The sequence below is a fragment of the Quercus lobata genome, chromosome 12 (genome assembly GCF_001633185.2).
Source record: "Quercus lobata isolate SW786 chromosome 12, ValleyOak3.0 Primary Assembly, whole genome shotgun sequence".
NCBI classification, from domain to species: domain Eukaryota; kingdom Viridiplantae; phylum Streptophyta; class Magnoliopsida; order Fagales; family Fagaceae; genus Quercus; species Quercus lobata.
Genome location: NC_044915.1, coordinates 9,688,087 through 9,713,393, shown reverse-complemented (window position 1 = coordinate 9,713,393; position 25,307 = coordinate 9,688,087). Strand labels below are relative to the sequence as shown.

The 25,307-nt window shown below is 35.9% G+C and overlaps 3 protein-coding genes across 3 annotated transcripts; all 3 read right to left on the bottom strand.

The window, feature by feature from the left end:
• Nucleotides 1-3,127: 3,127 nt before the first annotated feature.
• Nucleotides 3,128-3,616, bottom strand: LOC115970200 (uncharacterized mitochondrial protein AtMg00310-like). Its single transcript, XM_031089861.1, has one exon. The coding sequence runs from the start codon at nt 3,614-3,616 to the stop codon at nt 3,128-3,130; it is 489 nt and encodes a 162-aa protein (XP_030945721.1).
• Nucleotides 3,617-9,878: 6,262 nt separating this feature from the next.
• Nucleotides 9,879-10,820, bottom strand: LOC115970199 (AP2/ERF and B3 domain-containing transcription factor At1g50680-like). The gene has a single exon (XM_031089860.1). The coding sequence runs from the start codon at nt 10,818-10,820 to the stop codon at nt 9,879-9,881; it is 942 nt and encodes a 313-aa protein (XP_030945720.1).
• A 7,819-nt stretch (nt 10,821-18,639) lies between these two features.
• On the bottom strand, nt 18,640-23,727 carry LOC115972459 (probable enoyl-CoA hydratase 2, mitochondrial). Its single transcript, XM_031092754.1, has 8 exons — nt 23,381-23,727; nt 23,082-23,251; nt 21,783-21,857; nt 20,635-20,725; nt 20,484-20,535; nt 20,217-20,320; nt 20,071-20,147; nt 18,640-19,136 (listed from the first exon to the last, which is right to left on the bottom strand). The coding sequence occupies exons 1-8, from the start codon at nt 23,583-23,585 to the stop codon at nt 18,960-18,962; spliced, it is 951 nt and encodes a 316-aa protein (XP_030948614.1). The 5' UTR covers nt 23,586-23,727; the 3' UTR covers nt 18,640-18,959.
• Nucleotides 23,728-25,307: the final 1,580 nt, after the last annotated feature.

The window sequence follows — 25,307 nt, the reverse complement described above, 5'->3', positions numbered from 1 at the left end:
CCTAAAAGTTAGGTTAGGTTAGGTACCATTTACGTTTAGATACCAAATGAGGGACTTAGTGTCTCATTGCAATGCACTTATAAGCCAGCTTATTACTTATTTTTCTTACTATTTGCAAGTCTCACGTGAGTTACCTACTTATTTTATTTAACTTTTACCTTTTATTTACAATATTTTCAACAAAAAGTTAGATAATTTGTTTCCAAACAAACACTTAATTGTTTATGCTTCAAAACAAAAATTATAGATTCTTTAATTGAAATCACCTGGTTATATTGACGAATGAAACAAAAGTTGTATTTGTGGCAGTAGAAAGTATGTGGGAAGATCAATTGATGTGATTTTGGGATGGGTTTATACAATTTCTTGTATTTTTGTATAAATTTTTTTGTGCATTGGATTGTAAAAATTGTGGAATTTGGTAGAGAAATTATAAAGAAATATATAAATATTTTGTAGGAATTTTTTGAGTCAACAACGAGTAGATTTTTTAGAAATTAGTTGACACAAAAGAACTATTTTGGTAAACCATTAAGACTCATTTCTAAAAAAGACATCCAGAGTCAAATCTCCTGTCCTCTTGTTGTAACTATTGAATTATACCAAAAAAAAAAAAAAAAATGCACTCCAAATTTGTTCAAAGTGTCATTCTAATTGCCATATTATTTGATGTCAAGTTCTTTTAGATTTTAAATGCACTCCAATTTCATGACAAGTGTCATTTATGGTTTTAAAAACCAGATTGAAGCAGGCAATTCAACAGGGAACTGGACCCTCAATTAGTCCTGTAAAAACCTTTGGTTCAACCGGTAAAAACTGGAAATCGGACACTTTTCTAATTCTTTGACCGTTTCGATTTTTAAAACCATGGTATCATTACAATTATACTTTAGTATGTCAATTATATTCATGTATCTAAATTTAGAAAATACAAAAAGACTCCATTTGCTCCTATATAATACTATGTGTACAGTTTACTACTTATTAGGTGGAAATGTTATAAAAAATATAAAACATGACAGACAAAGTAATTTGTATACACATGACTCTGTATGTGTGTGTATTGCACCTTTGCATATATAGGGTTTTAAGCTAATTTCAATTAAAAATAAAGTAATGCAATTTTTTTTGTTATCGAAAATTGTAAAAAAAAAAAAAGTTTAATTAGAAATTTTAATTACATGGTTATATTGTCTAATATAACAAAAGCAATCTAATCTCAGGTTACCTAATAAAATATGGTATAAACCGTATAATATCAAACGCAATTAAAAAACAAATGATGTAATATCAAACCCAATTTAAATATAAAAAAAGTATTATGTGGTAATACTTCTTTTATAAAATATTTTACTAGATTGTATTAGCTAGAAAAGCCAAATTGATTAATTCAATTTAATGATGGTATAAATAAAAGATTTGTGATTTAATCTCCGCTTATATAAAAAATCGTTTGGTGTCTTGGTTTAATAATAAAGAGAACAATCATTAAAAATGCCTTAGGTTAAAAGTTAAGACTATAAAAAAAATTTTAACGATGGTATGAATTAATTATCAATGACTCATTGGTTTGAAACCTTTAGTAGAATTAACGAATAATCTTATTAATAGTTTAGCTAAAATTTTGAGGAGGCTAATATGAACACTCTAATACTCCTACATTTTTTTATAACTATCTCATGCTATTATTGTACTCGTTAAATAAGGCAGAATTATGAGGTTCTTTTCATTTACAAAAATTACTTTTTTTAATTTATTGTTTTGTCATTACTATATATTTCAACTTCCTTCTTTCACACTATATTTTTGATAATCCTTCTTTCACACAATCAAAGTAAAAAAAAAACTAGCGGTGCACACATGAGATGCACGTGTATAATCCGTACATAATATTTTTTTTTTTTTTTGAAAGCCAAACCAATTTCATTCAGATAGATAAAGAACATGAGTCCACATACAAAGCTTCAAGTGCCGGAGGAGGATCCTCCTCCAGCCAAACAACTTCCTCCCTAAGATTTCTAGCAAACCGAGCTAATGAATGGGCTACTCCATTAGCAGCACGTCTAATGGCCCTGAATTCCACCAGTCGCAGCCTTCCGGCCAAGCAGCGAATATCTTCATAAAGGTTCCCCAACCGAGTCCAATCAGCTTGAGTTGACACAATGGACCTCATAACATTTGCATTGTCGCCTTCCACAATTAAGTCCGAGAACCCAGCTTCAATCGCAAACTCCAAAGCTCGACAGCAAGCCAAGACCTCAGCCTCTTCACTGTCCAAGACTGCAAGACCCCTTGACGACAAGGCTGCCATCACCTGACCGCCGGCATTTTTGATCATCACGCCCACGCCAGAAGCTGAAGCATCTGAGAAGACCGCCGCATCAAAGTTCAACTTATACGTTGAACCATTAGGTGGCTGCCACCCCAGAAAAGGACCAGTAGGGGTGGGGAGAGCAAGCAAAGCCTGAGCATCCTTATACTCTGCCAGCAAACTCCTTGCTCGCTCAATCAATACGCCCGGCTCCTGCAAAAGACCACCATGCACAACTCGATTGCGCCTATGCCAGAGCAGCCAACTTTGCACCAGAAAAACTTCAAGAGCATCCTCAGGCAGCTTTTGCATTAGCTCCTCCACCAACTGAAAAATAGAGACCTGGGCAGTCAGCCCTTTCTGCAGAACACGTTGAGGACAGCCAGCCCAAACGTCTTGGGCTGCTCCACATTCCCATAGTGCATGAATAATTGTTTCAGGAGCTTGCATGCATATGGGACACAGTGCATTTTCAATGATTCTCCGCTGCCTAAGCCTTTCAAGCGTTGGTAAAATATTGTGACAAGCACACCACATAAAGACTTTTATCTTATTTGGAAGGCGAAACTTCCAAATTCTCGCCCAAATTTCGCTGCCAGACCTTGGACTGGACCCCTCACCTTCCTGCTTTAACTCATTCCACAAACACCTTGCTGTATGATATCCGGATCTCACCGAGTACCTCCCATTTTTGTTCTACAGCTAGAATAGCTTGTCTGGAACACATCGCCTACTCAGAGGGATCCGGTAGATAGCCTCTGCATCATATCTGTTGAAAGCCATGTCAATGAAGGCACGGTTCCATTGGAGGGTAGCTCAATCAATTAACTCCGACACGTGCCAATCTTCATCTACTTCATATGGTGGGACTAGAACTTTGTTAGTTGGATGGCTAGGCAACCATCTGTCAGATAACACCCGGATGAAAGAACCCGAACCTACCCGCCAACAACACCCTTTCTTCAAAATAGGCTGAGCAGCAAGTAAGCTCTTCCAAACATATGAGCTATTTGGGTGATCAACCGCCTCTAAAAAGGTGCACCGGGGAAAGTATTTGGCTTTAAAGCACCGATAGAGAAGAGAATTGTGATCGGTTGACATTCTCCATTCTTGCTTTGCCAACATTGCAAGGTTAAAGTTTCGAATGTCTCTGAAACCCAAGCCACCCCCCTTTTTTGGCTGGACAAGGGACTCCCAACTCTTCCAATGAATCCTCTTTTCATCTCCACATTGACCCCACCAAAACCTAGCACATATCATATTAAGCTCATTACAAAGTTTCACTGGAAGTTGAAACACTCCCATCGTGTATGTAGGAATTGATTGGGCCACAGCTTTGATTAGGACTTCCTTCCCCGCCTTAGATAATAGCTTCCCCTTCCACCCCTGGATCTTCTTCCAAACCCTTTCTTTAAGGAAAGAGAAGGCTTGATATTTTGACCAGCCAATTAGAGTGGGCAAACCCAGATAGGATTCAAATTTCTCTACTTCCTGAACTCCCAGATAGCATCCTTGATGTATTAGTGCTAAAGAATACAGAAGATTTTTCTAAGTTGATGCATTGACCGGAGGCCACAGCATACAACTCAAGAACATCAGAAATCACTTGCACTTCCTCCTGCTTGTTTTGGCAAAACAAAAGAGAATCATCAGCAAATAGCAAATGAGAGATAAACGGGGCATACCGACTAATGGACACTCCATGAATCCTACCATTCTCCTCTTCCATGGCCAGTAGAGATGTGAAGACCTCAGCACAAAGCAAAAATAAATAAGGGGAAAGCGGATCACCCTGGCGAAGGCCCCTAAAAGGTCTGAAATTCCCATAGGCCTTGACATTGAGACGGATAGAGAAAGAGGTGGTAGTGACACAACTCATGATCCGGTCAATCCACCCTAGCGGGAAGCCCAACTTAATCATCATACCCCTTAAGAAAGGCCACTCAACTCTGTCGTACGCCTTGCTAATGTTCAATTTCAGAGCTAGCGCTCCTTTTTTACCCTTTTTCCGGCCATGCATCGAGTGCAAAGTTTCATAGGCCACAAGCATGTTATCCGTAATTAAACGACCAGGCACAAAAGCACTCTGAGTAGGAGAGATTAATTGGGGTAAAATTAACTTCAACCTGTTAGCCAGCACTTTAGAAATTATTTTATAAATAACATTACATAGGCTAATAAGTCTAAAATCATACATTTTTTCCGAAGACTTTACCTTAGGTATGAGGACAATGTGGGTATAATTTAATTAAGGCAACAAAAGACCAGTATTCAGAAAATCCAAAACAGTACTAGTTACATCATTACCGACAATATGCTAAAATTTCTGATAGAATAAAGCATTCATACCGTCCGGTCCAGGAGCTTTGGTCGGTCCCATCTGGAATATCGCCATTTTTACCTCCTCAGCACTAAACTCATTGGACAAAATGTTGCGCATATCCGGAGAAATCTTGGGATTAACTGCATTAAGGCAATCCTCTAGCCGATCACATCTCCCTGAGGAGAACAAATTCTCAAAATACTGGACTGCCACTTCTGCTACGTCTTCAATCTTCTCAACCCAAACCCCTTCAGAATTTTTAATGCCTTGTATAAAGTTCCTACGACGCCATTGCAAGGCCTTAGAGTGGAAAAATTTTGTGTTTTTATCCCCGGACTTTAACCAAGCCAAACGGGACCATTGCGCCTAATAAAGTTCTTGCTTCAGCAACAGATCATTAAGTTGTTTACTGGCTGCCACAAACTCAGTTCTAGTTGCCTCATTTTGGTCACCTTCATGAAGTCTTTCAAGCACTTTCTTCAATCTTTTAATTTCATTCACTTCCGGTTTTGTTCTGGTCGACCCCCAAGTATTTAAATCTACCCCACAACAGTTTATTTTAGTGCTAATACTGGCCATTGGAGACCCTTCACATCCTACACGGCACCAAGCTTCCTCAATCACATTACCACAATCCTCCTCTAAAAGCCACCTTTCTTTAAACATGAACCCCCGAGCCATTCTGCCTTTGAATTTGCTATCCGACCCAGTCTGTAAGATAATAGACATATGATCCGATGCATGAGAAAATTTATGATATATCGTGCTCGCTGAAAAATAGTCAGTCCATTCCTTATTTGCAACCACACGATCAAGCCTTTCTCTACTGTTTGCTGCACCTGGTCTCTTGTTATTCCAAGTGAATTTATAGCCTTGGAACCCCAAATCAATCAGATGACAATCCTCTAGAGTAGTCCCAAAGTCTTCCATTTGTTTCACCAGCGGTGGATGACTACTTAGCTTTTCCGAAGCATGTAGGAATGCGTTAAAGTCTCCAACACAACACCACGGCCCATTGACAAGCGAGGAAAGATGCCTTAAGAGAGTCCAGGACTTGTGTTTTTGACTAACTTCGAAAGCCAGAATTCTCAACCACTTTTGCCAGCACATGATTGTCCGTATAATTAATTACTTCCAGCTTAACTTCCTCTTTCCAAACCAGAGCTAACCCTCCACCAGAGTGAGGCTTTTTAACAATAAATTTATTCAGAAAAGCTAATTCTCTACAATGGTGTTTAAAACTTTCTCTATCAAGTCTGGTTTCCATAAGGAAACAGACAGTAGGAGCTTCATCCCTTACGATATCGTAAAGGCTTCAAACTGTCCAAGGGTTCCCAAGCCCTTGGCAATTCCAGCTTAATAGCCTCATTGTGTTTGGCGAAGGTGTTCCGACACCCCCACCGTTTCAGTTGTTTGGGTAACATCCCCAGTTTTGGCTCTCTTCCCTACTTGCTCGTTCATATTAAGAAAGCATACTTGCTGCTGTGCATGGTGTGGACGTTTGCCCAGAATTGGTGTTATGCTCTCTTTTAATGTCTCCATAGGCCCATGGTCCATGCAGGCCAACCTGGTCCACGTCCTTTGTTTTTCACTTCCCTAGGGCTTATATTTTCCACTTTCATTTATGGGCCCAGCCCCTACATCCAGCCCATCCTTGCATGGCCCAACAGCTTCATTCAGCTTGTCTATCTCCGTACTCTGCTTGCCACGCTTCACGGGATTCGCCGGCAAGATTTCTGGAGCAGTCCCAATGTTCACGTTATCGTCATTAATGCCCTTGTCATTATCATCATTAATGCGTTTGTCACCTCCATCCCTTCTATCTGGCTCGCACCTTCCGCCACTGTTCACCGTCCTCCCCACCGTTCCTCTTTCTTCATCTCCATGATCGCCCATCTCACGTGCTTGACCTCTACGACTCGGGGAACGGGCACGGCTTCCAGAAGCTTTCAACCATTCCCCATACTGGCAATCGACTTCCCCATTACCTTTGCCCTTAGCAACTGCGAAATATTTGGCGCAGTGTTTGAGATCATGGCCGAGTAACCCACAGTGATAGCAAAATAGAGTAAGTCTTTCATACTTAAAGGTTACCCAGCTTCTTTGCCCACTCGAACCTGCTAGAAAGGCTCTTCTCCGAATAGGTTTAGCTAAGGGTATTGATACCTTAACTCTCATAAAGAAGCCTGGAATGTCCTGTTTCGACCTCTTCTCCACTTCCTCAACAGTTCCTAACCGGTTGCCTATTTCCTCTGCAACTTTTGGGGAGACCATATCAAACGGTGCTCCCCATATTTGCACCCAAAAGGATGCTGATTCAAACTTGACATTACCGGCGGTCATTCCAGCGTGCCATCAAACTAATAATAGGACTTAATTATCAAATGTCCATGGCCCATCTCTCAAAACCCTCTCCATATCAAACTCAGTTTGAAACTTGAATTGGAAGAGGTTTGCTCCAACCTCCACTACTTGGACTTTATTCTCCAAACCCCATGCTCTCTTCAGAGTGCTTTGGGCAGCCCGCTTATTAAAAGGTTTGCAGGTGAGAAGCTTACCGATCAAACTCTGAGAATAGCTTTCAATCTCTTCCTGCCTGTCTTCATCTGATATAGATATGACTTTCTCCTCTTCTGTAGTTAACTTCATGCTCCTCAGGCTGTGTATCACTTCGTCGGCCATAACTTAAGAAACTCTCTGACTAATGTTAAGACTAATGTAAAGACAGACCCTTAGCCGGACCTAAGGGAGAAAGCCTCGTATAACAACGAGAGAGAGAACTCCTACCCTAGAGGAGAGTCTTCTCGTACATAATAATTCAATCACTATGATTCTATGAAAATCAAATTTAAGATAACAGCTGTAAGCAATTTCACATAAGGATTATAAAGGTTTTTATATATTAATATTAGGAATGTACTATTTGACTAGTCAAATGCCTTGTAATTGAATAGACACATTCCCTTACACAAAGTGCTTGGGGATTGAAGCCCAGTTCTCAGTTGTTGGTCCAGTTTTTTAAACCATAATTTTAGGTATACAAGTTCACACAACATTTTTCACTATTTGCAACAAACAATTTTCCTCTTGATGTAACTTCCTTATTGAATATATATCCTTTGTATCATTTTTGTGTTCCACTTTAGACTCCATAAATTGTGGTATACTATGTGCTTGATTTTTGTTTCCTATTTTAAACTTTAGTTCTCTTTTATAATAATACTATTTTTTGAAGACAAAAAGATCATTATAAACCTTGATAAGAAGTAACTGCTAAACTGAGTTCTCGTTAGTTCAACAATTAAAGTTTTTTTTTTTTTGAATAAGACATGTGTGATTTAATTTCAGCATACACAAAATCTAAAAACCAATTGATATCTTGATCTGATAATAAAAGAAATTATTATGAAACGAATATCATATATTTGAAATATTATTGAGGGGTGTCAATTCGGGTTAGCATGTCGGGTTCGTGTCGTGTCAAGGTAGGAGTATTCGACTAAATGACTCAACCCTAACCCAACCCATTTAATAATCGTGTTATGATCCTTCAACCCTAACCCGATCTGTTAATAAGGCGAGTTGACTTGACCCAACCCATTTGACATGCTTAATAAACAAGTTGTGTTGGGTTGACACAAATGTAACACAACCCGTTTCAACCTGCATAATATTAAATATAATATCCATCTAGAAATAATTTTTTTTTTTACATCCCAAAAAGCAGTGCATACACTTCAACTCTTCAACCCACATTCAAAATAATATAGTTCAACAAAAATATAACATTCATTTAGAAATAAGTTCTTTACACTCCAAAAGAAGTGCATACACTTTAACCCAAATTCAAAATAACAAAGTTTAACAAAAATAAAATAACATAGTTCAATAAAAATATAATATCCTTGGAACTTGTCAAATGCTAAGTATCAATATTGAAAGAATTTGAGCAAGCAGTAGACTAATCCTGACTATGATCACGATTATCATCCATTGATTCTTTATTGATTTCCAAATTCATAACATCTTCCACAAGCTCATCCAATTTCATTTGTGCAAGTTCTATGCAAAAAAAAAAAAAAAGTATTAGTAGTTTTAGGGTCTGTAAAGTTTCAATTTCCAATTATATCCCTTGTAAATTTTTGTAATTACTCACTTTTCTTTTTAAATTTAAAATATATGTTGGATATAAAAGGTATTTAACAAATCTAAAATAAAATAAATATTTATTTGTTATACGAGTTAAGCGGGTTGTGTTAAGTGGGTCATTTTGGGTTGACACAAATAAATTGGCGTGTCAAACGTGTCTATTACGGGTTACGCGGGTTGACACGCTTATGACATCTGTTTTATCGTGTCGCTTTCGGGTTAACCTGTTTATGACCCAAACTCATTAAGGTCCAACCCTAATCTGAAAAAACCCGTGTCGGGTTCGTGTCGTGTTCGCAGGTTGGGTCAAACATTGACAGCCCTAATTATTGTATCTATTTAAAAAAGAAGCATCTCTATGACACCGAAATTCAAGGGCGTGTTAGGCCAACAATTTTGGGTCTCACCCTTGTTGGAAAAATCCGAGGATCTCCAATCAATTGCCATTAACCAAATTCATTTAATAGCATTGTTGTTGTTGTTGTTTTTTTTTTTTTTTTTTTGGGGGGGGGGGGGGGGGTGTGGGTCTAATAAAATGTGTACATAGTTGATTATCAAACTGTAAGGTTTATATACATCAACAGTTAAGTTATTTAGTTGCTTCTTGGCATGATGAATCTTGCTTCAATCCCCCTACCAAATTTTATAACCATTATGAAAAAACAAAGAATATTCAGCAAGTTTACATTTAAAAATACATATATAAATGCACTAGATATTAATTTGTGTTTGCATAATGTGATAACATACCGTCAAGAGCTTGTAGCTTAACTGGTTAGCACCTTCTAATGTGTCCATGATATCGAATTATAAATAAATAATAATAATAAATTTTAAAAATGATAACATACTATTTTTTTTTAATCAAGAAACTGATCTAAATACAACTTGCACCCAAAATGAATGAAAAAATTACTAGCCACTCCTACTTAAGTGAGCAAGACTAAACCAGATGACATAGAATAGAGTGCCAAATGTTAACGTCAATGAAAATTGTTCACCTATGCATTGAACACTTCACCATTGTGAGGAAGGAGAAGGATCATGAAGTTGATGAATGCTATTACAAGACCTTTTTGTTTTCCGTTCAACATTTCAAACGAGTTGATGGGAAGCTTGGTGGTTTAAGTAACCAATCTGCACACCAAATAGTTTGAGCACTTTATTTGCCTCCTCTTGTCTCATGCTAGCAGCATCTAGGCCATTGTTGATGATTCCTTTTATACCCATTTCCTGCTCCATATTCCCACTAGAGACAGAATTTTCCACATTTTTTGGCTGTGCATCTATCATGTAAAACACACTGTTCTCTTCATTCTCACATCTGTAGAAAAAGACAATGTCTTTATGGTTCAAGTTATTCATCTTGAGAAAGTGACTCCAGCCATTTGTGAAAACATAGCTCTTGGAACTCTTCCAAAATGAATATTGAAAAGTCCATGAACGACAATGTTTATCATAGAAGGTTAATTTGATGGACTCTCTCCTCTCTTCATTTTTGACTGAATCGATGATGGCAAGTGGTGGGAAGTATTTCAATGCAAATTCCTTTGGGATGAGCAAATTCTTGTTGGCAACATCATTGTGGGTCAATTCCTTCTGAAAGAGTAACTGGTATGAGATTCCTTGATCATTCATTAAGTTACATGTTGGATTTCCCTTAACCGAAGAATGATTTGATCGGAACTTTTTGAACTTGGATGAGTAAGTTTGATCCCTGATCATGTTCAGAATTTCCTCATTTGAGTACTGGCTTTGGAATATGCTCTCTTGATCAGAGTAATTAGTCCAAGGGAAGTTGAGTGGGGCATCACGCCTTTGAAGCTTGATGGATGCTCTATCATAAGCCCTGGCTGCCTGTTCCTCTTTCTGATGTGCCCCAAGCCAATATGGCTTGTACTTATGGGAGATCCGTGCACCCCATTTACCACTGCTCAGAGGCATTACTCCTTTGAATCTAGAGGAGGAGCCTCCACTAAAACTACTCGGATTCTTATTTTTCGGATTATCATCCGAGAGTGGAGTCTCCACCACCATGTCTATTCTTGATTTTGAAGACAATTCCACCTCCATAAACTTGTGAAGAGAAAGATTTCTATTTGAGAAAATGACAGTAAGGAATAACAAAGAAAAGGAGTAGAAACCAAGAATGTCAAGTTTTACATTAGGCTCTTGTCCATGTATAAGTTGGAACCTTTGCCATATATAATACAACACACAGGAGAATTGGTTATGGCAATTTTAAATTATAATGACAAAACTAGAAGGTTCAAGTCATTTATGCATAGTTTTTTTGGTTTCCCACAATGTATCCTCAAAGCTTTCAACTATAGTTAAATTCATGTTTTTTTTTTTTTTTTTTGATGGGAATCAAATTCATGTTTTTGTTTTGACATCATCCAAGGACATTCATTTTTTGGTAGGTTTTTTTGTGAGTTTCCAAATTTGAACCTCTATCACTAATGAAAACAGAAGAGAAAATCTAAATTTTTGCAGTAGAGTCATTTACCTGAGTTTATCTGGCTTACCATATAAATTATTCCTTCAACGAATAAAAATAGTTAGAAAAGGCTACCAAAATAATATACAATTGGTTTTACACAGACAGGCTGGGCTATAAAATTCATAATGATGACCTTAGAATGACCTATCACTCTCATTATGGTTTACCCATCATTACAAATTGTCACTTGGATTGGATTAAACTTTTCATGACTAGAATTTATGTGTTAGTCACAAAAAAGACACAGTTTGTGTCCAGTGCATTAGTGCACTGGACAAGTTGAGATGCAGACATGTATATACATCCTAATGTGTCCAGTGCACTAATGCACTGGACACAATCTCAACCCTGAAAAAAAATATCAAGGTTTTTCATAAGTTGGAATAAAAGTTAAGAATTGCTTAAATGACGTAATTGGTAAATAATTGTACAACTAGAGTTTTAGTGACTTCCTATGTTTTATTCATTTTCTTAGTGAAGCTTGTTCAACGTAACTTTTTTTCCTCATCCCACATGACACAATTTTATCTACAACTCATGACACATCAACATTATTTTGTGCAAGTAAAAAATAACAAGTCATGAGTTAAATTTCTTTAAAGGACCAATTTTCATCCAACTTCTTTCTCAATATATATATATATATATATATATATATATATTTCATCCAACTACACGGGTTTGATTATTTACCAAGGATCCACATATTTTCTCGGATTGACATAAAGTCTTTATTTTCTTTATATTATAAGTTGGACACAACCTACTATTCTTCCTTCCTCACTTCACAGAATTGGCTTTACCGTTTGGTTGGAAGGATGGAAAAGTGAAATGATAGAAAATTATGGGAAGATAGAAAATATTTAATTTTCCCTCATATGTGTTTAGTTGGAGAGATGGAAAAGTGGAAGGATGAAAAACTCTTTTGTTTGGTTGAGAGGAAAAATGAGAGGATGAAAAATGAAGTATAAATTTACAATTATGTCTCTATTAAATAAAACAAAAAAGTAACATTTTTTTATTTAAAAATTGTGTATGAAGTATGAACACTTCAAATTTTTTTTAAAAGGAGTACAAGCTAAAGGAAGATGAGCACTAAAAAAAAAGAAAGAGAAGTACAGAAAAAGACCAAAAAAAAAAAAAAAATCGCAAAATTAAACAAAGAGGAAGATATTTTTTGAATAACCAAAAAAAAAAAAAAAAATAGATAGCAGTACTATGATTGTACAACGGACTGGGATAAAAATCAGAGAGAAAAAAAAAGCGATAGAAACGAAAACCCATGTGCACTTGCACATGGGTATTCTAGTCTTTTTAATGCACTAAGTTTTCCCTCCATTTTGGAGAGAAAATATTTTGGTGGACCCACACAAAAAACACCTAGACCTAACCATATTTTTTTCCTCTCCCCCTTCCAACCAAACACCCATTAAAAAGTTCTCTTCACTTTTCTCTCCTCAATTTTCCATCATTCCTAAAATCTCTCCAAACAAACATACCCTTAAAGTCCGAATCTTGTTACTTCATCAATGGGCTCATGGCTTCTATCTCTGTCGGAATACGGATTGGTATTAAATAAAAGGTTCTTTCTCCTCAATAAATCAAGGGTCAAAGGCCCGCTTCATCCTTTTCATGTCTACATGATGGACTTCCCAACAAAGGCTCGTACTTACACAAAATGGTTTATGCCAAAAAATTGCCCAACTTCACAATAGACCATCAAAGTCTTAGTGGTATATATGATATTATCTTTACTGTCACGTGGCATGAAGTCGATGAGTCTACACTGACCCTTATTTATTTAGCAAAAAAATAAAAGTGGTATGTGAAAATGCTAGTCATGTGGGATCTTGGAAAATGAAGGTCAACTCCATTTTGGTACCCAAGAACAAGTCTAGTACCAATTTTTACACTAATGGTCCGTTTGGATTAAGGGAGAGAGAAGGAGAGTAGAATAGAATAGAGTAAAATTGACTCAAAATTAGCCTATTTTCAATCAATTCTATTCTACTCCCCTCCACTCTCCCTCTTTCCTCCCTCAATCCAAACAGGCCCAAAAGACAAAAAGGTTTGATGGTCTAAAGATGGACAAATGGGAACTACAAGAGCATGTGACCTTAGGAATCATCCACGTGAAAAGGTTAGGTCTTGTATTAATGTCTCACAAAATTGTGGTAACTAATGATACTATACTTCTTAGGTAGAGAGTTTTACCTTGGATTCACTACTTATTTTATTTTAAAAAGAAAAAGAATTAGAAAACCATTAAAATGAAATACGTCCATTTTATTTCATTTAAAATATAGAATATAACATCACAATAATAGTCTTGTTTCTAGATACAATTTATTATTAAAAAAATATGACACAGTTTTGCTACATTATAAAAATATGAAAATAATAGGATAAGAACTAGTCTAGAACTATTGATCTAACATCAAGTGCTAAGTTGCGAAGTGGGAAGGTGTTTCCACTCTCCCAATGTAATCAGTCTTCTAGAACATAGTGGTCATAGATTCATGTCATGCAAAAATTCATGATATAGCGTTCAAACATGTCAGAGCAACAAGAAACGAAAATTCAACATGTAATTGAAACCCTAATCCTAGTGGTATGTTCATCATGTTCATATGGACACCTCATTTTTCAACCTTCATTTAACCTCACTAAAAGCAAATATGTCAATTTGGGACCTAAGAGTACAAATCATATTTTGACCATTAGATTTCCAAATTCTTCATTTAAAATAAATCTAGAAGTTCTAATGATCAAAATGACATATCATGTTCTTCAATTCGACCATTGGATTAAAAGTTACAACTGAATCAAGTTTTAAATGTTAATATGCATCCCTAAAATTAGGACTAGACATATGTGATTATGGTTGATTAATTATGATTGGTACTTTAATGGATTACTTATGATCAATGACGTGTCATAGTTTATAATCCCATTGGTTTAGGCTTTAGACAAGAATGTACCATCAGACATAGGATCATTTAGTTTTAATGGATAAATAATGTAGTTTCTAAATTAAATCTCTTAAGGATAACTATATAATTAAAATACATTAATTCCTAAATATTCATTACCCTTAACTGATTCAAATTGGCTAAATTTTGGTCCAAAACTCGAATGGAACTCAAAATTTTATCAAAAAATTGTTAAAATCGTGAAAAAAAAAAATTTAAAAAAAATTCCGATTCACATTGGGAGGCAATTTTGGTATAGTGAATGTGTGAAAATGATTACATTTTGAATTATCTTTCAAATAACATTGGTTTCATCTCAATCCGATTTGTGAGCAGAAAGTTATGGTTAAAACACTTAGTCATGTTCTAACCTAAAAATTCAACAATTTAATTCATATTTTCTGATTTCAATTCTTACCCAATTAGATTGTTGAGATAGAAATCTGAATTTATCAGCTTGCATGGCAAAGAAGGCATATAATCATTTGCAAAGAAAAAAGAGAGTAAAGAAGATGTATCCTATATACATGGATTCCTCAATGAAATTTGATCGTAGAAATAGTATAAGTTGACGCAGTAATTATTCGTGATATGGAGAGTTGTAATAATAAAGCAAGATTTCAAAGGCGAATGCTACAAAATCATTCTTAGGAATGTAATCACATATTGTGCAGAAATCAACTAGCGATAAATAATACAAATAATAATAGAGATAGCAGATCTTCTTGTCTCAGTCCTTTAGAGCTCTAGAAAAAACCCCTCGAACTACCATTCACCAAAATAATAGAGTATTAGTAGTGATTTCTACGCATACCTTCACTTGTGGCATGGGGGGGTATCTATAGAGTCAAGTTGGCTTAGTAAAGTTGGGTGGAGTTTCCCCTTGCAATCAGGCAAAGAGCCTGACAACATGCCACCCTCTTAGATCAGTTGTGGGGTCATAATCCTAAGGTGTTTTCCCATAGTTGATGAAGTTCCTATTGTGTTGTATTAAATGCAAATGACGGTATGTGAGCCATAATTAATGATGGATGAGAGAAAGTATATCATTCTGTGGACACTGCTCCTTTTGACGAAGAAGAGGTTGGAAACTGACATTCAGGGTAGCTCTCTCGTATATAGCCTTGATCAAAAGGTTTGGTTGTTTTGTAAGTTGTTCAGCCATGTCAAGCTGTCCTGACCAAAGTTGTTAATACCACACTAGAAGCCATTTTGGTTTGTTCAAGGAAACATGATATTTCGGTATTAGTTAATACCAATATATTGGGTTATCATATATATTATTTTTTAAAGCTATATAATTTGTTATGAGTATTTCAATTTTAAGCCCATGCCTTATATGATATGCCAACCTCAAGTCCAAAGAAGCACACAAACAGACAAAAAGGTTTATGTGGGAAGGGGAAGCCCAAAGAAAGAGGATCATTGGGCAGAATCTGCTCGAGGGACAATGGAACCCAACTATTCATCATATTAGGCCCAGTCTAGTTAGGATAACCTATTCAAAGAAACCAAGGAAAATGACTCACCCAAGGAGCAAATGCTCCTCGGGAAACCGAGGATGGACCACCAAGGCCATAGGGCTGAAGGCCGAAGAAAGTAGTAGAGACATGCAAGCAAGGGAAGGAGAAAGCTTCCAGATAAAATACTCATCACCTCTACATTTAATGCACTGTACCAACTCAGCCTACCGCATTAATGGCAGAATAACCCCTTAAACAGTGCCCCCACCGCCTGCAACCTAATTTACCACCACCGGCAAGGCAATGATGGGACAAGTATCCAAGTAAGGATCAACGGCTGTCCAAGTGGAGGGCTAGGATGCAATCTACGTAGCTATATAAAGGAAGGAAGCTCCTCCAAGAAGGGGGATCAAAAAAGGTTGGGAGAGAGTAATAAGAGCAATAGAGAGGGAAAGTAATCACTGTAAAACTGAGAAGTATAAATCAATAAAATTGTTGCTCCTCGACTACCTCGAGGAAGAAACTTATATAAGAATCCTTCTTTCTTCCTTGACTTAGCTCTTAAATTATACTATCATTCTTGCCAACTTTCTTTCTTTAAATTACTAAACCAAGACTACCAAAGGCATTGAAGGTTGATCTTAGCCATCCACCTCTATAAATTAGTTGTATTGGGCCTTAAACCCAACCCATTCTCGATCAAGTTAGGCTGGGCCAACTCAATTTCGCCCCCTACAGTTTAAAAGTTGAAATATTCAACATTTTTTAACTTTTCAAATATCAAAAATTGGCACCTAAATTAAGAAATCACACATTAAAAAAAATATTAAAAAAAAAAAGAAAAAGAAAAAGAAAGAAAGAGTGAAAAAAGTAAAGGGTGGAGAACCTGGGGTGTAGGGAGAAGCAACAACAAAAGGAGCAAACAAAGCAAAGAATAAGAAGACCGATAAAGCGAAAAATAAGAAGACTGAAGACTTGCGACAACGTGGGTTGTGGGTATAGAATGGATAATTCCTCAAAAACTTGGATACAATATAGTGGGATACATGGTGGGATCCATGTATTAATTATTTATTATATATTGCCAAACATTTTAAAGGAGTAATTATTCAATGTTTCAAGAGCACATTATATGTGTGCTCCCTTCTCTTACATAATAGTGGATCCCACTAATTAAATTCATAATAGGACCCACTATTATGCTCTCGGAATACTGAATAATTACATCATTGCTAAGCATGTATCAACTTCAGAACAATAATGGATAATAAAGTTAACCCATAGCCTTTTAATAATGTTTAGAATACAAACCAAAATCCAAAAGGGTAAATAAAAGATAACCTTTTCTCCAAAAATAAATAAATAAATAAAAACTAGATAAGAGCATTCCCATCAAGGGAGTCAAAATTTTTAGCATTTACCATCTCAAAACACTACTTTTTAGCTTTTAACACCTCACTTTATAATACATCATACATCAAAAATTCTATTTTTTTTTTACTTCATTTAAATATTATTTTTTTATTCTCTGTATGTTTCTTTCTCTCTCTTCTTATCTGTGTCTCTCCCTTTCTCTGAAAACAAACCACTTTCTTTGCAAACCCACACCCACAGCTAGCCGCTGCCGGCCACCACCATCGAAAACAAAAAAAATTAAAACCAACCCTGTGCCACCATAGCTACAACAACTACCACTCTCACCACCACCCACAACCATGACCACCATCTACCAAAATCATAACCAAATCACAAACCCACAACCTCATCACCACCAACAATCGAAAAAAGAAAAAGAAATTCAACCCACCAAAATCACAAACTCAAACCCACAACCTCATCACCACCAACAATCGGAAAAGGTAAAAAGAAAAACAACCATTGCGAGAGAGCAAAAGCACATCAATGCCATTGCTTATGGCCTAATCCATACCTGCGAGTGAGGCTGCGAGTGAATTGGCTTAGTCGGAGTCAAGTGAGGTGGCCAGCCACCAACCACCACAATTCCAACAACCATCACGCTAATCAGAGACCCACGCCGGTCAGAGACCCATGAACCCAGACCCACAAAATCAAATCACCCCGCCGTCAAGCTCTACCTCCATATTAGCGGCAACACTCTGAAGGCGAAGTGGATTTCGTGTCCAATGGCATTTGGGCTTTTTTGAAGTTCCAGACCGACGAACCTTGGAGGGGAGGAGCTCAAACCGTAAAATAGAAAGAAACAGAAGCTACGGGAAAGAGAGAAGAGGAAAGTGAGAGAGGGGAGAGAAGAAAGAAGAGAAAAGTGACCGTTGGGAATAAAATATATATATATATATATATATTTAGTTTAACATTTATGCTACAGTGAGCTGTTTGATAACAGCTCACTGTAGCATAAATGTGTTGGTGGTAAAATTTAGGCATTTGAAATCTTTGATGTATCGGGTATTTTTGTGTGTTGGTGGTAAATTTTAGCTTTTAGCATTTTTAGCATCCTTAATGGGAATGCTCTAAGTGTTTAACATTGAAACCAATATCTAAAAAAAAGAGTTTGGGCTATTTCTCGCCATTGACGAGTTGGTTACGAACGTATCAAGGCCACATCCCAATCACATCCCAGACATATCAACATTTTTTTTCCCCCAAAAAATAAAGTTGGGACACACATGCAGAAGTATATCAAAGGTATCCAGTATGAATACGTATTAAATATGGATACATGGGCAAAAGTGGAGAATTCTTTTTTTTTTAATAAGTACAAAAGTGGAGAATTTGTGCTTCCTAAAAATAAAAATTGGCAGTTACGGCAAAAGAAAGAGTGACTTTAACGAGTTGGATTATGCATGGTAAATTTACATTCAGGTCCAAACCTGAGGGGCTAATTTTATTGTGCCACTGTTGATAAAAAGTAGGCCATCTCAAATGTACACAGCTTCTGAACCAATGTCCCACTTGAAATTTTCCTTATTTTTTTCCCCGAAAACAAGGGGTGGGGTGGTGGTTTTTCAACCAAAGTTCTCTCCATGGAGATAACCAAACAATGCCATTGAGCTACAAGGCTCTTGGCCACTGAAAATTTCCAATTATCTTCAAATGAGTGGGACATACAAGGTGTATGCTGGCTTTTATTTTACAGAAATCTAAGTCTCTAACTTAAGGGTTTCTCTCATAGGGCCAAAAAAATAACTTGATGAGAAAATTAAACCAAAGACACTAACTTGTTCAGATGTAGGTCATTACCAGAATTCATTTCTTTTTATTCACCATTATACCTTGGCTTCCGCTTCTCAGCAAATGCTGCCAAGCCTTCCAGGCGATCTTTTGTGTTCAGTAGCTGCTCGTAGCACTCTTCTTCCAATGTTAAGGCTGATGCCATATCAATCTCAAGTCCCTCGTTAATGGCTCTTTTTGCCATTCTTATTGCTATTGGACCCTGTTGAGAATATTACGTGTCAATTTGATTGTGAAAGAATCATGCACAATTCTGTCTTGGTCCAACAAAAGTTTGCGTAGTTTTTGGGCTCAAGTACTAATTTCGAACATGTTATACATTTTCTATCATCAGTACAAATCATAAAGGAGTTTTATTAGTCCTAAAGCATACAATATAGAAGCTCTTGCTTTTTGAAAAAAAAAAATTTATTCAATACTCCGGGATTAATGCTCCCTTCTCTCACATAATAATAAGTTCTACTAATCAAATTCATAGTGGGACCTACCATTTATGTGATAGGAGGGGGAGCATTAATCTTGGAGTATTGAATATTTTTCCAGGTAGAAGGGTGAAAAAATAGAGGAACATTGATGCAGCTCGATTAGTGCAGTGCCTATCATGAAAAACATATTTGTAACCTTACATTTAAGATTAGCTTCTTTTTTTTTGGCCAATATACATTTGAGATTAGCTAAAGATTGGAATTCATGGAATTTTCATCCATGCCTAAATTTATAAATACTTAAAAAGTTGTAGCTACCATAGAAATGGATTATCAAAATAGTATTATGTGCCAAGTGCCAAGCATGAACAAGAATTACAAATGTTGCTTCTTGGACAATTAACAATAATGGTAAGTAGTTCAGTACATGCTCTAAATTAGCTAGATTCTCGTTAACCACAAATCCTAAGCATTGTATCAATGATTCATTTCTTCAATAATCATAATGATCAACACATGGACATTTAATTAAATCACAACAACAAAAAAGTCCTGTCAGCGAATTCATGATATGGTTGCTTAAAACTAATTTCACACAACTGCATTGTTGTTTTTTTTTTTTTTTTTGATAAGTAATTTCACACAACTGCATTGTTGTTATACAGGAGACAACTATTATTACATATTAGATTAGGATAGAGAAACTTTTACCTTCTGATTTATATCCCGAGCAATTTCAAGTGCCTTTATATGAGCTTCACCAGCAGGAACACAGTAATTAACAAGACCTGCAGCATAGCACACACTTCTGTAACTAAATATGGGACAAAAACAAAGCAGCACCCGATCATACATACCCATGGACATTGCATCTCTGCCACAAATCTTACGACCAGTGTATATAAGCTCCTTTGCTACTGCTTTTCCAACCAATCTAGGAAGTCGTTGCGTCCCACCTGCCCTGTTGAAAGCCAGGATTTGTGAAGGGATGAAATGTCACTAAATAATATTAATACAGAAAGTAGCCTCTCCAAAATAGTCAAACTAAATAAATGATGTCATTCCCTAAATTTAATTATCAATCTGATTAGATACAAATGAGATTTATTAAACATTCTACACACCCAGGGATTATAGCAAGTCCCGTTTCTGGCAAGCCTAAAACTGCATCTTCTCCTGAGCCATCCAAGATGGGAAATGATCAGGACATGCAAGCAGCAAGAATCTCAGTGGACATATTAGAATTAATTCAAATGTTTATAAATCTAGAACTACCACATATCCGAAGATCACATGATAGAGCCATTTCTAGTCCACCACCCAATGCTGCTCCTTCAATAACAGCGATAGAAGGCACATGAAGTGCCTGGATAAAACGTATTCAAGTAAAAAATGTCAGTGTTCAAGGTAAAGAAACTCGTTTGAGTATTCATGGAAAAGAAAGAAGTGGTTATGAAAGACATCATATCACATCTTACAAGGAGCTAACATATATATGGAGAAATGGCATAAAGTATGCAAGTCGGAATATGAGTGCAAGTAACATAACATACAGTGAGAGCAAGAGTGAAAACTACAGCATGATAAAATCAATTTGGAAAACACCGTTTAGACTAAATTGTAATTTGCACCCTTAAAATTTGGGGTAATTTTGATTTTTCCTTCCTAAAGTTTGAAATTTTGGATCCATCCCCTTAACTTTAAGTATCGTTTGGATTCAAGTTCTTCCATTAATGAGCAGTGATGGGGTGTCTATTAAGTGCCAACTAAGCTCAAAACAATGTCGTTTAGAACATTATTAAAGTCATGTCAGATATTATTTTGACTAAATTGCAATTTACACCCTTAACATTTGGAGTAATTTTGATTTTACCACTAGAAATTTCAAAATTTGGATCTATAAAACTACGTTATTTTGAGTTAAATTGGCACCTAATGAACACCTCATCACAGCAGATGAATGGAAGACTTACATCCAAAAAATATGTAATGTTAGGGGGAATGTATCCAAATTTTGAAACTTTAAGGAGAAAAACCAAAATTACCCCAAACTACTGTTGTAAATTGTAATTTAGTCAACTGTTTAAGTCCAAAATGTAGACAGAATATTCATGCAAAAACATGGGTTTATAAATGTCAGTTAACATTGTAAACTTATGGCACAAGAATGACTAGATAAGATACTTCAGAATTCCAAAAGGAATATAACCAGAATTTCGGCAGTTGGAACTCTCTGGTAAGCGGATTAGAGCACAAATCCAGTCTTGAAGCTTAATTGAAGGGAATCTGAGGCTCAAACATGACCCAGCCTTAAACGAAATCCCGATCATTGGAAGTGATTGGAGTCAAGTGTTAGAGACATTTCATGTGCCATTTGTTACAGTGCCAAATTTGATAGCAACGGAACTAGGATAAGGACTAACCTCTAAAAATGAGAACGTCAAGCGAAGCGATTTGACAAAAAAATGAACCTCTGAGGGATCCATTGTCCTGCGCTCCTGCCAACCCAATTAACAGCAGGACTGTCAAGCACGTGTATGATACCAGTGTGTGAATACGGTCTTAGCAATGGAAAAATTAATAATAATAACACAAGCATAATTAGAAGCATGAGATCAAACACTTGATGCCAAGACATAAAACCGAAACAGGTTAGTTACATAATAAGATATAGTGATGGTTCTCGTGGTATTCATGATTTGCACTAACACGTTAATCATTTACAACAGAAACTTCAACAGCTTACTAGCTGAAAATAGCATTAAAACCACTTTGTATCATAAATTTCAGTCAACAGATTTAACAGGATTTAAGATATAAAAATGCCTCAAATAATGTACAGCATAGGAGTTAAAGGGAACCTCAGAATTTATGAGGAAAGAACATCTATATGGTTTTTCAAAGGTACCATATTAATGTTCTTTGCTAGTTAATCTCCCTGCCACTGCACAGGTTTCAAGCATAGCCTTAGGAAGAAAAAAGGGCTAAAAATCCTGAAAAGACTAAAAAAGCAACCATCTAAGAAATGTACATTTTTTAAAGACCTTGCTAGCAGTTGACAAAACGTCTCAGTCCTCATAAACTCTTCCCATCCAGAACTATCTCCCTCCTCCCCCAACAACACCCTTGTTTTTTAGATTGTATTTCATACCATGGTCCTTCTACGGGTCACTATTTTCTCATGAAAAGCAGCAAAACATCTATAACTATAAGCCTTTATCTGACTGGACCTAGTAAACTGAGTTATTATTAAAAACCCCATTCAACATGAAAATGTGTACAGATCATGGTTTTGTCAGCTAAACATGTAGTACTTTATTTTTAGTTACCTAAATCTTTATAATAATAATAATAGTAATAACCTTATCTAAACTTATGATTGGAGATTTTTCACTTTCCAACCAATTTTCAAAGCAATTCACAATAGCAAAGATACCGATCCACCAGTATACTGCTTTGGAACACATTGCCTATATAATAATTATTCTTTCATTGTAGATAAACACAACTCCTGTACCCATACGCGATTGAACCCATATGATAATTATAATTACAATTACAATAAAATACAATTTGTCACATCCTTAAATGACCCTTTATCCTTCTTCCTCTTAAAATTCCAAACAAACAAACAAAAAGACTTTCCCTGCAACAGTAGTCCAATTACATTACATTAAGTTCCATTCCCAAAAAACCCAAGTTGATAACTTCAATAATATTACCTTCAAATCAGCCCCTGCACAGAACACCTTTGGAACTGAACTGCAAATCATGACAACATTAGCAGAGTGGTCCTTTTCAATTGCATCAAAGGTCTGCTGTAACCCTCTTAGCATGTCCCTCCCAATAGCATTCTTAGCTCCTGGTCTCTCCAACTTGAGCTCCACAATTCCTAATACATACAAAAATCTCAAATGGGTATTCTTAAAAACACAGATACACACACAAACTCAAGTGGGTTTGTAGTTTCAAAAGCCAAAACGTAAGCTTGTCGAGTTTTAAAGTTTTATGAGTAAGTTACCAGAATCTGGGTCGGAGAGTCTGTTCAGTTTGACCGATTCGGAAGTTGTGGACTCCAAAATGAGAGTTCTGAGACTCTGAAACCGCCATGTGTGGGGATTGGAAGTGAAACTTGTTGTCAAGCTTAGCGATTGTTGATTGGGTTTCGATTTTTTCAAACAATTATGGGTTACAGACCTCGCTAAGACCCTGAAAACTACAACCATTTTTTTTTGGATTGGAAAATTTCAACGAGAATTTTGTTGAGACTCAGAGTTTTTAGCGTGTGGAGAATATTGTGAGAGCAGTGTGGGGGAGAGATCATCTTTGATAACGCTGCCACTCTGTTACTTCTATCCATTGTTGGAGATGTTTCAGTTTACAGTTTACACCCTGAAAACGACGTCGTTTAATGTTTGTGGCATTTAAAGAATTTTTTTTTCTATTTAATTAAACTAAAAATAAAATAAAATAAAATAATACATTTTTTATAATAAAAAATCTATTTAAATAATTTTTTTTTTTTTTAATTTCTCCCACCTGCCCAAATCTCAATTGTTTGATCCACTCTCCTCCACTTCACAACAATAAAAATTTCAAAGGTCCAACTTCCCATTACTTTTATACACTTTTTTTGATACCAAACACCCGCATGATATAAATTAAATTAAATATTACCAAATCTATATAAATTAAGGCAAACTAAACCAAAATCTTAGTTTGATTCATCCAAACTTGATCTATTTCTGGGAAATAACTAGCTAGCTTTGTTGCCACAACAACAACAATTGTCAAATTGTAAATTTTTGGGTTAATCAGATTGTAAATTTTGATCAACTTGGGAAGAAATTTTGCAAATTGGGCAAGAGAAGCAAACTCTCATTGATCAAACTCTTACCATAAGGCTAAATCTTATTCTTCCGTTGCATATTTATCATGGTGCTCTTAGGAACATCAAAGAACCAAAGCACAATCTTAAGGTGGTGAGTGACAAAGACATAGGGAAGAAGCAATCTAATAGGTGAAAAAGGAGAGGAAGAGAGACAAAGGAGGTGACGGGAGGAAGAAAATGAGGTAAGAGTCAAAGAAGAGAGGAATCATCATGGTGTGGAAACACATTTGAAATCATAATTAGATTTTTGATAAATAATTTTTAGTGTTTTACTTCTGAGGTTATTTCTTTATGTTGTTTTTTTCTTTTTTCTTGTTTTAGTTTATTTTTAATAATTACATATTTGGTAAATAATTTTTTGTTACCTACTGGTAAAATTTGGTAGCCAAAATTCACTAATACAAGTAAATTTTTTGAGTCTTCGTTATACAATTATAATTTAATTTCGAGTTTAATGATTAAAAATTAGAACCTCACATTTCTTTTTTTTTTTTTCTTTCAACTTTAGTCTTTTTTGTGGATGATTTCATTAATTGGATATTTGCATTTTTTTTTTTTTGATTACTTAATTATGTAGCCTCTTTTTGATACTCAAAATCAAATTCAAATTATAACTCAATTTCACTAAAGTTGAGATCTATGCAATTTAGTGATTGCATGGAACTTGACTTTGGTAAAATAGAGTTCCACATTGAAACTCAACTTTTAGAAAATCAAGTTAAAAAAAAAAAACCTACATATTTTAGAGGCTATATAAATTATAACCAAATCATTTTGAAAAACCAAATAAAATTTTAAAAAATTATTATTAAAAAAAAAAAAAAAAAACTAACAAACAAACAAATAAACAACCGGCAAAACCCACAAACTTCTTCTCCTTGCACTCAAAAGACCAAATTGCCGTAAAAATAAAAATCCATGACCACCTTGTACAATCTCTGCTCAGACGTTGAAGAGAGATATAAGGACTTCTCCAAAGGGAGCAAATTGATGGAGGGGGACGACTGTGGATATAAGGACTTCATCGCCCTCAACCTCCAGGGGTTAGATGAGCGGT

Excerpts from the sequence above, each read along its gene's own strand:
- LOC115972459 (XM_031092754.1), bottom strand. The coding sequence starts at position 23,585 with ATGGTTGTAGTTTTCAGGGTCTTAGCGAGGTCTGTAACCCATAATTGT. Across the intron at positions 20,536-20,634 it reads ATGTGATCTTCGGATATGTG|GAGAAGATGCAGTTTTAGGC; the intron begins GTAGTTCTAGAT and ends TGGATGGCTCAG. Across the intron at positions 20,148-20,216 it reads CAGAGATGCAATGTCCATGG|GTCTTGTTAATTACTGTGTT; the intron begins GTATGTATGATC and ends GCTATGCTGCAG.
- LOC115970199 (XM_031089860.1), bottom strand. The coding sequence starts at position 10,820 with ATGGTGGTGGAGACTCCACTCTCGGATGATAATCCGAAAAATAAGAAT.
- LOC115970200 (XM_031089861.1), bottom strand. The coding sequence starts at position 3,616 with ATGGGAGTGTTTCAACTTCCAGTGAAACTTTGTAATGAGCTTAATATG.